The 12,505-nt window shown below is 37.5% G+C and overlaps 1 protein-coding gene across 1 annotated transcript; it reads right to left on the bottom strand.

Annotated features, from left to right (window-relative positions):
- Positions 1-7,313: 7,313 nt before the first annotated feature.
- On the bottom strand, positions 7,314-8,750 carry LOC107461566 (uncharacterized). The gene has a single exon (XM_016080086.1). The coding sequence runs from the start codon at positions 8,748-8,750 to the stop codon at positions 7,314-7,316; it is 1,437 nt and encodes a 478-aa protein (XP_015935572.1).
- Positions 8,751-12,505: the final 3,755 nt, after the last annotated feature.

The following is a 12,505-nucleotide window of genomic DNA, read 5'->3' as shown; positions in this document are numbered from 1 at the left end:
TAGTCATATGTTTATGTTCATTAAATATAAATAAAATGATATAATACACATATAGTTCTATCATATAAAAATAATTCACATAAAATGATATATATATTCACCCTATTTTCAAACCGGCCCCACCCGTACAAACTACTAATGATCATCATTCTTGATTTTATGTAACTACCATATCAATTCTTGTGGAGGCCAGGAGAGGAGCATGACATATAGTAAAAGTTGAAGTAGCAGATGGAATGAAATATAAAAAATGAGATATAATGGATAAATATGTGTATGTAAAAGTAGTCAATCATGGTGTTTATATGTAATGATATACGAATACTTTGCTGATTTGTCGTATCTATGTATTGGACACATTTTAGATACAACACTTATCGACACTTGTTCAACAAGTGTTTTTATTGTGTTGAACCGTGTCTTAATAAAAAAATAAAAAAAATTTGAACATCTTTGAACATATACCCTTAAATATCATCGCATGTCATTTTATATAATTAAATAAAATATTAAAAATAATTAAAAATTAATTTATATTTTAATATCAACAAAATATCAAAATATTATTATAATTCATCTAAAAAAATTTTATATTATATATGTTCTTGTATGGATACCTGGAGGGAGAGCTCAGTCTCTGGGAGTCGATGCCGAGCTATTACCTTCGATACCGACCTTTAAGCATAGTGACAATCCGAGCTTTTACTCCAAGAGGGTGTCCAATCGCGTAGAGCTTTAAACAAGAAACAGGGGGGAGTGTACCTGCAAGAGCACTCCGAAACTTAAGTTAGTATTGAGAATTCAATGTATCCTTTAGGATAGGAGATCATACCTTTTTATAGGTGATAATGTACAAATCGGTTATGTTCCTGCTTTAATTATTGTTTGTATTAAAGAGCAATAATAAGGGTTTGGACGTTTTACTTTTGTGAAGCAGCCCGTTAGGCTGATTTGTAACTTCACTTTTTAATAAATGACATTGATTGTCGATTAGTAACTGTAATGCCGATTAATGACGTAAATTGCCAAACTATAATGCCAATTTCTTGGGTAATAATGTGAATAATGCCGAGTTATGGATGATAAAGCCGATTTATGATATTTGAATTTGTAGTGGCCGGACCACAGCCCCCAAGCTTGGCCTGGGAAAGTATTTTAATGAAGCAGGTTGAGTTTTTAATGAAGCATAAATCGGCCATTGTGAGTAGGTGTAAAATGCCGGCAGGTGAGTTAGGCTAAGAGCCCCCAGTTCAAGATGCTTAATTAAAAAGTTTTTTGGAAAAGAATAACTGATGGTAAAAGTGACTATTTTTAATGAGGAGAGAGAATGAAGTAATGATGGCAGTAAGTGTTTTGTCATTTTCAAAGTCTGAATGGGCGGTTTGATGTGATTAGTAGTGGGTGTAGTGGAGTTGAAAAGGTTATGTAACTCTTGGTTGGGTGTATTTGAAAAACTAAGAGTTGGGGTTTGTGGGTTAGTTTTGCTGTTTGGAAATAAAATTGGGTTTGAAGGTTTCGAAACAGAGAAAAATGAGTAAAAGAGGTATGTGAAGTTTCTTTCTTTTGCCTTCTTTAAATTCAATTCTTGGCTCATTATATGTTCTTCATCTTCTTCATTTTTGAGTTCGAAATGGGGTATGAGAGGGATACCGAAAGGGAGATAGATTGGTCTAATGATTGGGTGAATGAGGACGTGAAGGGTCGTGTGTCATTATTTTTGGATGTTGATGCTGTTAGTGGCATAGACAAGGCTGGAATAGTGAGGACTGGGTCTGGAGTTCGTTTGGAGTTGTTGCCATGTTCAGAAGATGATAGGGTTTACCAGAGAGGAGAAGGTTTTGAATATTTCTTTATGTATAGCTGTGTGTTGGAAGAGTTGAGGGTGAAGGTTCTGTTTAGTGATTTTGAATGTCAAGTGTTAAAGCAATTGAACTGCGTTCCATCCCAATTGCATCCCAATGGATGGGCGTTCCTACGTGCGTTTGAGATTCTTATGAAGTTTCTGGAAGAGATCCCATCAGTGGAGCTATTTTTCTGCTTATTTCAGGCGAAAGACGTGTGGAAGGGAGGATGTGTAAATCTTAATAGCTCGCCAAGGTTTGCCATATTTAAGTTTTATAAGTCTTCTTTTAAGAATTTCAAGGAGATGTACATTAAGGTGAGCAACTCTGAGTCCGATTTTCCCTTTTATTTGGACGAAAATTTGGGGAAAAAGTTCCCTCTTTGGTGGTGTTCGGAGCCGCAGAATATTCTGGGGCCTGAAGTGATAACTCCAAGGGATGAGTGCCTAATTGAGTATTTGACTGAGGTTGTTGATCGGAAGGAGTTGATTTTAGTTTATGACCTGTTGCAGTGGGAGGAGAATAAAGATGCTGTTATTGCTTACTTGGGTAAGGATTGTAAATTTGTTTTTTGTATCATGTTTGAGGTTTGAAATTTGTATTTGTGTTGCTTTCCAGGGGGTAAGTATCCAGGTGTGTCTGCTGCGAGTTTGAGAGCTCAGGTGAAGAATAAAGGGCTTGACAAAGAGGAATCTTCATCAAAGGCGGGGAAGGTCGGTACTGGAGAGGTAGATCAGCCAAAGCCGAAGCGAACAAAGGTAATTTTGAAAAGGAAAAAATCAAATGTAGTGGATTTGTCCGAAGATGATGAAGAGGAGGTGGAGGTTCCAACCGAGGACTTGTGGAAGTTCTATGATAATCAGAAGAAGTTGCATGAGGTTGTTGAGCAGAGTGAGGTGTCTTCTCTTTGGGAAAAAGGTTACCCTTTCACGATAACCGCCGATGAAGTTTGCCAAACTCCTGTCGATGTAAATTTGGCTGAAGAGGTTGGAGATGTGACAATTGATCAGTATATGCAGGTAATGTCTTAACTTTTGTTTCGTTTTGGATGATAATCATGTGGATGTTGTTGTTTAATTCTGCATTTGTTTGTTGAAGGTTGTGGGTCTGAGGCTTGCCAGTTTAGGGTGGAGCCGAGAAAAGAGACATCGTCAAGTAGCCAAACAAAAGCCTAATTTAAGATTGGAGGAACAATTGAGGTTGAAGGCTGCCAGGGTTACAGAACTGGAGAGTAAATTAGCTGGGGTTGAGAAAGATTTGAAATTGACGAAAGAGAATTATGCCAAAGAGATGAAAGATGTTAAAAAGAAAGAGACAGATCTGTCTAGTATGAGTACTCGGGTAGTGGGGTTGACTGCTGAATTGAAAAGCTTATAAAAGAGTAAAGAGACAGCGGTCCTTGACTCTTTTATTGAGGGGTTTGAACGAGCTTCTCTGCAAGCCAGGTTCTTAGCTCCTAATGTTGATCTTGATCAGATGGACCCTGCTAAGATTATTCGTGATGGAGTTATGGTTGAAGATGACGGTGTTGAAGAGGGGGATGAAAATAGTTAATTAGTATTCATGTTTAGTACTGTTGAACATGTATTTTGGTGGGATATGTTGCTCCTGTAGTGAGCTTTTGACTGTTTGTAGTGTTTAATTAAACAGTTTATTTTGTTTTTGGTTATGTTGACTTTGCAGAAAACATATATTGATAGGGAAATTTTGCATAGTTTGTTTGTTGGTTTCTGAGTATTTGTGACTGTGGCATTGAAGCCAAGTGTTTTAGGTAAAAAAAAAATTTGTAGCGGTGAAATGCCATTAATTTGAGTGGAAAATCTGGTAGGAGGGCTGAGTAGGCCGAGTTTAGATGCCGAGTCATAGGCATGATAATATCTGTGTTGGTGACTGGTATTGATCGGGTATTTATTTTTATTGAGTGATCGAATTCCGATTAAGATCGGATTATGAATGATCGGTTTCCCACATATGTTGAATGATAGAAGTCCGAGTTAGGTCGGATAGCTGTCTAAATGATTGGAATCCGAGTTAGATCGGATTTTCTCTGATAGGACGATCGGAATCTGAGTTAGATCGGATGTTTGTTTGATAGAATGATTGGAATTTGAGTTAGATCGGATATTTATCTGATAGAATGATCAGAATCCGAGTTAGATCGGATATTTATCTGATAGAATGATCGGAAACCGAGATAAATCGGATATTTGTCTGATAGAATGATCAGAGTCCGAGTTAGATCGGATATTTGTCTGATAGAATGATGTTATCTAAATTCTAATTAAGATCAGTGGTTTGAATTTTTGACAGATTGAAAAGTATTAAATGCAAATAAAATTGACTGTATAAGAGATTTTATTGATGTAAAACCTTTGAATTTAAAGGCCCAGGTAGGCTAGCCTCGTTAAAACCTCTCCAAGAAAAACCCTTGTGGGAAAAATCTTGGTAGTAGGAAAAAGAGTACTGGCCTGTCCCTGGTATTAACTGTAATATAACTTTAAGGAAGATACATTCCAAGTGTTAGGGAGATCTTTACCCTCTAGGGTTTGTAGTTGGTAGGCTCCATTGCCGACTACTTCTATTACTCTGTAAGGGCCCTCCTAATTAGCTGCTAGTTTGCCATGTGCTGGTGGTTTTCTAGCTTGTTCTGTTTTTCTGAGCACAAGGTCGTGGACTTGGAAAGACCTTGGTTGAAGTCTTTGGTTATATCTTCGGGAAATGTGCTGTTGCATGGCTAAATATTTGATTGCTGCGGATGATCTGAGTTCTTCAATGAGATCAAGTTTGGTTTGTCGAGCTATGTCTTGTGTAGTTTGGTCGGCCAGTTCTGTGCGTAGTGAGGATTGGGATATCTCCACAGGTATCATTGCATCTGAACCGTAGACCAAGCGAAAGGGTGTTTCCTTTGTGGTTGAGTGAATTGTTGTATTGTATCCCCATATGATCTCTGGGATAAGCTCGGCTCATAGACTTTTTGCATCATCCAGTTTCTTCTTTAGAGCATGTAATATTACTTTATTTGCGGCTTCAACTAACCCATTTGTTTGTGGGTGTTCTACTGATGAGAAGTGTTGTTTGATTTTTAAGTTCTGCAAAAAAGATGTGAATTTTTGATCGGTAAACTGGCGACCATTATCAGTGATAATGTGCCGAGGAATGCCAAATCGACAAATAATGTATTTCCAAACAAAGGAAAGCATTTGTTGTGATGTAATCTTGGCTAGAGGTTGTGCCTCTATCCATTTGGAAAAATAATCAATTGCTACCACAAGGAATTTTACCTGTCCTGTGGCAGTGGGGAAAGGTACGAGGATATCAATACCCCATTGGTTGAAAGGCCAACTAACCTCGGAACAGTGTAGGAATTCGGCCGGGAGATGTGTAATCGGACTGTGCTTTTGGCAATTGTTACAGCTTTTAACTTTCGCGTGACAATCTTGTCGTATCATCGGCCAGTATAATCCGACTCTGAGAATTTTTGAATACAGACTTCGGGCTCCGAGGTGTGTTCCACAGATCCCTTCATGTGCCTTTGCAAGTGCAAGTTCTGATTCTGTTCTGCAAAGACATTTAAGCAGTGGACGAGAGAATCCTCGTCTATATAGGCAATTATTATAAATAGTAAAAAAGGAGGCTTGTCGGCGAAAGTGTCGAGCATTTTCGACGTCACCTGGCAAGATCCCTGTTTGGAGATACTGTATGTATGGAGATCTCCAATCCGCTTCCTGTTTCATACTTAGGACGTGTGTTAGTTCAATGCTTGGTTTAAGTAGTGTTGACTGATAAAGTGATGATCCATTTGGTTGAGTGCTGGCGAGCTTAGACAGAATGTTAGCTCGGCCATTACTCTCCCTTGGTATGTGTTGTATCTCGTATTTAGAAAATTTTGAAAGTAAATTTTGGACGACATCCAGGTATTTAGAAAGCAAAGGGTCCTTAACTTGGTATAAGTTGTTTACCTGTTGGACGATAAGCAAGGAGTCGCAGTATACCTTAAGTTCGGTGATGTTTACTTCGGCCGCGAGTCTAAGGCCGGCAATTAGTGATTCATATTCACTTTGATTGTTGCTTGCTTTAAATGAGAAGTTGAGGGAATGTTCGATAATGTTGCCACGGCCATCGTCAAGTATGATACCTACTCCACACCCTTGTGGGTTGGAGGATCCATCGACGTATAAAGCCCATTCGATGAAATCTTCAGTTGTACTAGGTACTGAGAATTCGGCTATGAAGTCGGCCAAAAACTGGGATTTAATGGATGCTCGTCCTTCGTACGTGATATCAAATTCTGATAGCTCCACCGACCATTTAACTAGCCGGCTAGCTAGCTCAGGTTTCTGCAGCACTTGCCGTAGAGGTTGATCTGTTCGAACATGGAGGCATTCTGTAAGGTTTTGCTGGTAAAATAGATCGGGAATTGTTTCTTTTCTCTTTCTGCAACAAGGGTGGAGCTTATAGCCCAGTTAGTGACAGATAAATATAAGAATAATGGCTCCCCTTGTAGGGGGGTTTGTAAAATTGGTGGTTTTGAAAGAGTTTCTTTGATAGTTGTAAATGCTTGTTCACATTCATCAGTCCATTGGAAAGCTTTTTTGTTTTTTAAAGTTTGGAAAAAAGATGAGGATTTAGAAGCTAGGCAAGGTAAAAATCTAGAAAGTGCAGCAAGTCTCCCTGTTAACCGTTGGACTTCCTTGATGGTGTGGGGACTTGTCATGTCCAAAATAGCTCGGCATTTTTCTAGATTTGCTTCAATATCGCGGCTAGTGAGCATGAAGCCGAGGAATTTACCGCTTTGAACACCAAATACACACTTTTCGGGATTTAACCGCATGTTGTATTTTCTTAGCTGTCCGAAGATTTCTGTGAGGTCATCAAGGTGATTTTTGCCGAACTTTGTCTTGGCGACCATATCGTCGACGTAGACTTCAATGTTTTTGCCGATTTGTTTGGCGAATATTTTGTCCATTAGGCGTTGATATGTTGCACCTGCATTCTTAAGACCAAATGGCATGACCTTATAACAATAGTTTCTATATTCAGTAATAAAGGCTGTCTTATTTTGATCGGATGGGTGCATTTGGATCTGGTTATAACCAGAATATGCATCCATAAAGCTGAGTTTTTCAAAACCAGAGGCATTATTAACTAAACAATCAATAGAGGGTAAAGGGTAGGAATCTTTGGGACATGCTTTGTTGAGATCGGTGAAATCAACACACATGCGCCATTTACCGTTATGTTTTTTAACCATGACGACGTTCGCCAGCCAGGTTGTGAATCTGATTTCTCGGATGAAGCCCGCGTTGATGAGCTTCTTGGTTTCTTTTAGGGAAGCCTGTTTTCGGTCGTGGCCGAGATTTCTCTTTTTCTGTGCTATAGGTCGGACAGATGGATCTAACGCTAGCTTGTGTGATATGATGGATGGGTCGATGCCTGGCATATCTGCTGGGGTCCAAGCAAACAGGTCGGCATTTAAGAATGCTTGGAATGACGTTTTTTCTTTTGAGGATAATGTTGAGCCGACGTATGTGAATTTGTCTGAGTTTTCTGTGAAATAGATTTATCGAGGTCTTCTGTTGGGGTTGGTCTTTCTAGTGTTCCTGCTCTGGGATCAAGGTCGGCCAGCATGTGTTGGTTGTTCATGTTGTTGATATTGTGAACCTGGGCTTTTGTGTTACGGTTAGGTCTTTTGAGACTATTGTTGTAGCATTCCCTGGCTTCTCGGGCATCATTGTGAATGGTTGCAATTGTGTTGTCCTGCAAAGGGAACTTAACACAAAGATGAATTATAGATACTATAGCGCTAAACCTATTTAAGAAAGGTCGGCCAAGTATTAAATTATAGGGACTGAAACAATCAACAACCAAGTATTGAATGCCTGAAGTTTTTGACGAAGGAAACTTACCGAGTGTGGTTTGTAACCACACAGAGCCCATAACTGGGACTCGCTCACCTGAGAATCCTACTAAGTCACCAGTGGAAGGTTGGATGACATTACTGCTTAGTTTCATTTTCTGGAATGTTGAGTAGAAGAGAACGTCGGCGCTGCTGCCTTGGTCGAGCAACACCTTTTTAACCAGGAGATCTCCGAGCTGTAGGGAGATTACGACGGGATCATCCAGATTTGCTACGCTATTGTCATGATCGGCTGTCTGGAATGTTATCTGTGGAGATGTTGGCAGCGGCTGCTGTTGACTTTGATCGGCGTTGATGGAAAGTATAGCTCGGTAAGATCTTTTTCTTGCCGAGCTTGTGGCTCCGCCACCTGCAAAACCTTCGGAAATACAATTAATTGTACGTGTTGGTAGTTCAGGATGGCTATTGTTCAGTCGGTCTCTATCTCGGCCATGTTGTGTAACCGAGCTTTGGTCTCCTGAAGTAGGTGCTCGCCGCTGCATGTGGCCGCTGATGTATTTGTCGAGGTGACCCTGCCGAGCTAGTCGCTCTAGTAGGTCTTTGGCGATGACGCAGTTGTCGGTATTATGTCCGTGCTTCTGGTGGAAAGAGCAGTATTTTGATCGGTCAGTGCCTTTTGAATCTGGGTAATTGCTAGATTTTCTTGGTGGCTTGATTAATTTCGAATTCAATATCTCCTTTATGATATCATCGCTCTTGGTGTTGAATTTGGTGTAAGTCTCATATCGTGGCATTGGTTTGAAATTCTTCTTGCTGTCCCGTGTTTTGTCATCGTCTCTATGGTGAGGCTTTTCTACTTTCAGAGCTTGTCGGAGTTCTTCGATGTCGATCTGTCCTTTATCTTTTTCACGGAACTCGGCTATAGTTTTTGGTTTGGCCACAGCAATAGTTTCCTGAAATTTTCCAGGTCGTAATCCGCTTTTTATGGCGTGTAGTTCCACCTCGGGGTGGAGGTCGGGTATACTCATGGCTATCTTTGTGAAGCGCGTCATGTAGTCTTTGAAGCTTTCGTGCTAGCCTTGCTTGACTGTGTTCAAGTAATCGGAGTCATGTAGGTAGATGGTTGATCCAGCAAAGTACTCCTCAAAGGGTTTTGATATGTCTCGAAATCGAGAAATGGAACCTGCAGGCAAAGAACAAACCAATCAAGTGCAGGACCGTCTAAGTAAGATGGAAAACAATGACATAAAACTTTATCAGATGCACCGTTTACTATCATTATGGAGGTGAATTTCTTGATGTATTTCTTCGGATCACCTAACCCATCATAGGGAGTTAGGGTGGTCGGCAGAGTAAACCTTCGGGGTAGCACGAAGTTCATCACCTCCGCCGTGAATGGTCCAGGGGAACTTTCCTGATCGTCATTTTCTATGTTTTTCTGAGCTTCCTCATTATGTTCGGATTTCTCCTCTTCCTATCGGGCAGTGTCTGAGACATGTGTTGGCCCTGACTGCTGCTCGGCTTCTTCTGTCCGTTCTTGTCGGTCATTATTTTCTGTTTGATTGTTATTTAAGTTGGCAATTTGATTTGCCATTCTTTGGTTCTCTTCAGCCACGACTTATCGCAACTCGGTCACCATCCGGAGCAATTCGGATGGCGAGGGTGGGGGTTGTTCAGCCATGACTTCAAAACGGGAATCTCGAGGCCGATGATATAGAGAGAGGTTTATACTTTCGGCCTACGGTGAGCGCCAATTGTTCTTGTATGGATACCTGGAGGGAGAGCTTAGTCTCTGGGAGTCAACGCCGAGCTATTACCTTCGGTGCCGACCTTTAAGCCTAGTGACAATCCGAGCTTTTACTCGAAGAGGGTGTCTAATCGCGTAGAGCTTTGAGCAAGAAACAGGGGGGAGTGTACCTGCAAGGGCACTCCGAAACTTAAGTTAGTATTGAGAATTCAATGTATCCTTTAGGATAGGAGATCATACCTTTTTATAGGTGATAATGTACAAATCGATTATGTTCCTGCTTTATTGTCTGTATTAAAGAGCAATAATAAGGGTTTGGACGTTTTACTTTTGTGAAGCAGCCCGCTAGGCTGATTTGTAATGTCACTTTTTAATAAATGACATTGATTGTTGATTAGTAACTGTAATGCCGATTAATGACGTAAATTGCCGAACTATAATGCCAATTTCTTGGGTAACAATGTGAATAATGTCGAATTATGAATGATAAAGCTGATTTATGATATTTGAATTTGTAGTGGCCGGACCAATATATATATATATATATTCTCATGTTTTATACCATTTTAAAATTTATGTGTCGAATATCTTTTGTATGTGGCTGTACATCATAGGTAGCTACAGAAAGAAACTATGGTAATTATGTGGGGACAACTAGGGACTATTGTAATGACGAAGCACTTGCAATAAAATTTTATGGTTAAAAGAAAAAAAAAGAAAAAAAAAGCAGTTGCACTTTGGTGAGCACAAAGGCAAAGGAGATTAGAACCGCTTGTAGTTATTTTAATGTCATGGATGATATCATTATTCTTCGTGAGTCCACCATATAAATATGATGATGATAAGATACCACTCCCACAAGGCCATAGATATATACTTTATTGATCACTAATGTTCTGGATCGGACTCTAAGCTTGCTTCCCCTTTTCGGCTTTTCCCCAGTCCCTTTCTTTGGAACATATAAATATTTTTCAGGTTGCATTTGGACCAAGTAATTCAACATGATAAGTTAACTTCTCTCTGGCCCTCCAAAAAAAAAAGTATATATGTGTGATCAATTTAATAGTTTAATTAGCATTATCTGCTCATGATGTCAAACTTACGGAATAATGCAAATAAATTTAAGGCGAAATGCCACTATTTCTTCAATTACTAATGCCTCCAAAAATGCGTGTGATGGAAAATTTAATGATAGATTTTATTCAATTAAAAAAAACATTAAATAATTGGTCATAACAATCGTATGATTAGTCACCAAAAAAAAAATCGTATGATTGGATGACACAGTCTAAAACTTAAGTGCATAATGACCATTGAGCCCTTCTATTTTATCTACTTAATATACTAAAACTGGGTTTTCCCCCAACTAATAAGGGTGACGTGTTTATATTATAATTAATATTTAATAAATAATATATAATTATACTAATTTAGGAACATATCTTCATTATAATTATATCAAATCACTATTTAATGCACTATTAAACTACTTATAAATTATAATGCATAATTACTGTACATAATAAAAAATTGCCTTAATAATAAGTAATTTACATCTTTATTTTTGTTTTACTAAGGTCTATAAATAATATTTTTCTGTGGTACATGAATCTAAATTTGAGAGTCAACTCATAATTTTATATTTAGTATTTTTTTTACTACTTCATAGAATAAGAATGTATTTTTCGTTTTTTATTGAAGTTGATCCTTTTAAGGTACAATTTATAATTTTTTATAATATTTTTCATATACTCATTCTATTATATTATTCTTTTAATAATTTATTAATTGTTGTTACTCTAAGTTATTCTTATCGTCTAATGTTTCAGTTCGATTGTCTTTTACCACAATCGTTTACAATGCATCACATCCATGAAATACCTCATCGAGTTGTCTTCACTGATTCAGGTTCCAACTACATGGATGTAAGCGTTCAAAGAAGGGGCAATAATCTCTACTTTATCGAAGGATGGTTGGATCTACTCACCTATTATGATCAACCTAATGGAATGTGGTTAAAGTTAGCTTTCTTAGGAGGAGCTCAATTTTTTATTGAGGAATTGCATCCACGGAATTTTATAGGGCAAGTTCAAGTTCCATCCCCTCTATGCTTTTTTACGTCTGCCCAAAAATCTTCAAAGTGGAGCACATAATGAGATTGAATTCTCTCAGTTTAAGTTCAGTTTTGCTAAATTCGTGACAAACTCGGATATGCAATTTCAACGATTGGTATAATATATTTAAATTTTCTTATTTTAAGTTGTTCTTTTGCATGCATGCAATGCCATTGAGAGGAATAAGGGTTAGTTTGGTTTCTCGATGTGGCAATTCTATACCTTGCCGCATTGCATGGATAGCGGATAATGAAGCTTATTTAACAAGAGGATGGTTTGAATTTGCACGAATTCTAAATATTGATATTTACGATGTTATTTCAATTGGTTATCGTTACGAGAATGACTCTATATTATAGGTGACTAAGAACTAGAATAGATTCAATATTGTTTAAGTAATTTGGTTTTAATATTAGTATTTGATTAAATTATAATTAGAAAATTTTAAATTATTGCCTCAATTTATATATTATGAATATTTTTCGTGGATGTACTATTTTTAAATAATTTAATAATTAATAAAATGAAGTGGTGACAGATATATTATTTAAATTTATTTTTATCCTTTATTTCTTTATTTGTATTTTCATTATATTTGACAAAAAATCTCTACCTAAACATATAATTTTCGTTGACCTAAACACAATTTAGTTGCCAATAAAAACTAATTTTATCTATAAAAAATAATGAAACATGTATTTTTTGATATTATATTAATATAGTAAGTAGACATTATGATATAATAATATCTTTAACTGTATTATAATTAGCTCATAAATAATGTATGATTATATTATTTTAGGAAACTTTTTTTATTATAATTATATCAAATCAAAATTTAATTATGATAAAACATGTTAATTATAATTATATCATAAAATTATAATAATTACGATAGTTATGTTATATATTTTAATCATTTATGTAGGTAAATAAACTAGAAAAC

The sequence above is a fragment of the Arachis duranensis genome, chromosome 8 (genome assembly GCF_000817695.3).
Source record: "Arachis duranensis cultivar V14167 chromosome 8, aradu.V14167.gnm2.J7QH, whole genome shotgun sequence".
NCBI lineage: Eukaryota > Viridiplantae > Streptophyta > Magnoliopsida > Fabales > Fabaceae > Arachis > Arachis duranensis.
This window is presented reverse-complemented; position numbering and strand designations above follow the sequence as displayed.

What these genes read in the sequence shown, in the direction of transcription:
- LOC107461566 (XM_016080086.1), bottom strand. Translation starts at nt 8,750, where the DNA reads ATGACGCGCTTCACAAAGATAGCCATGAGTATACCCGACCTCCACCCC.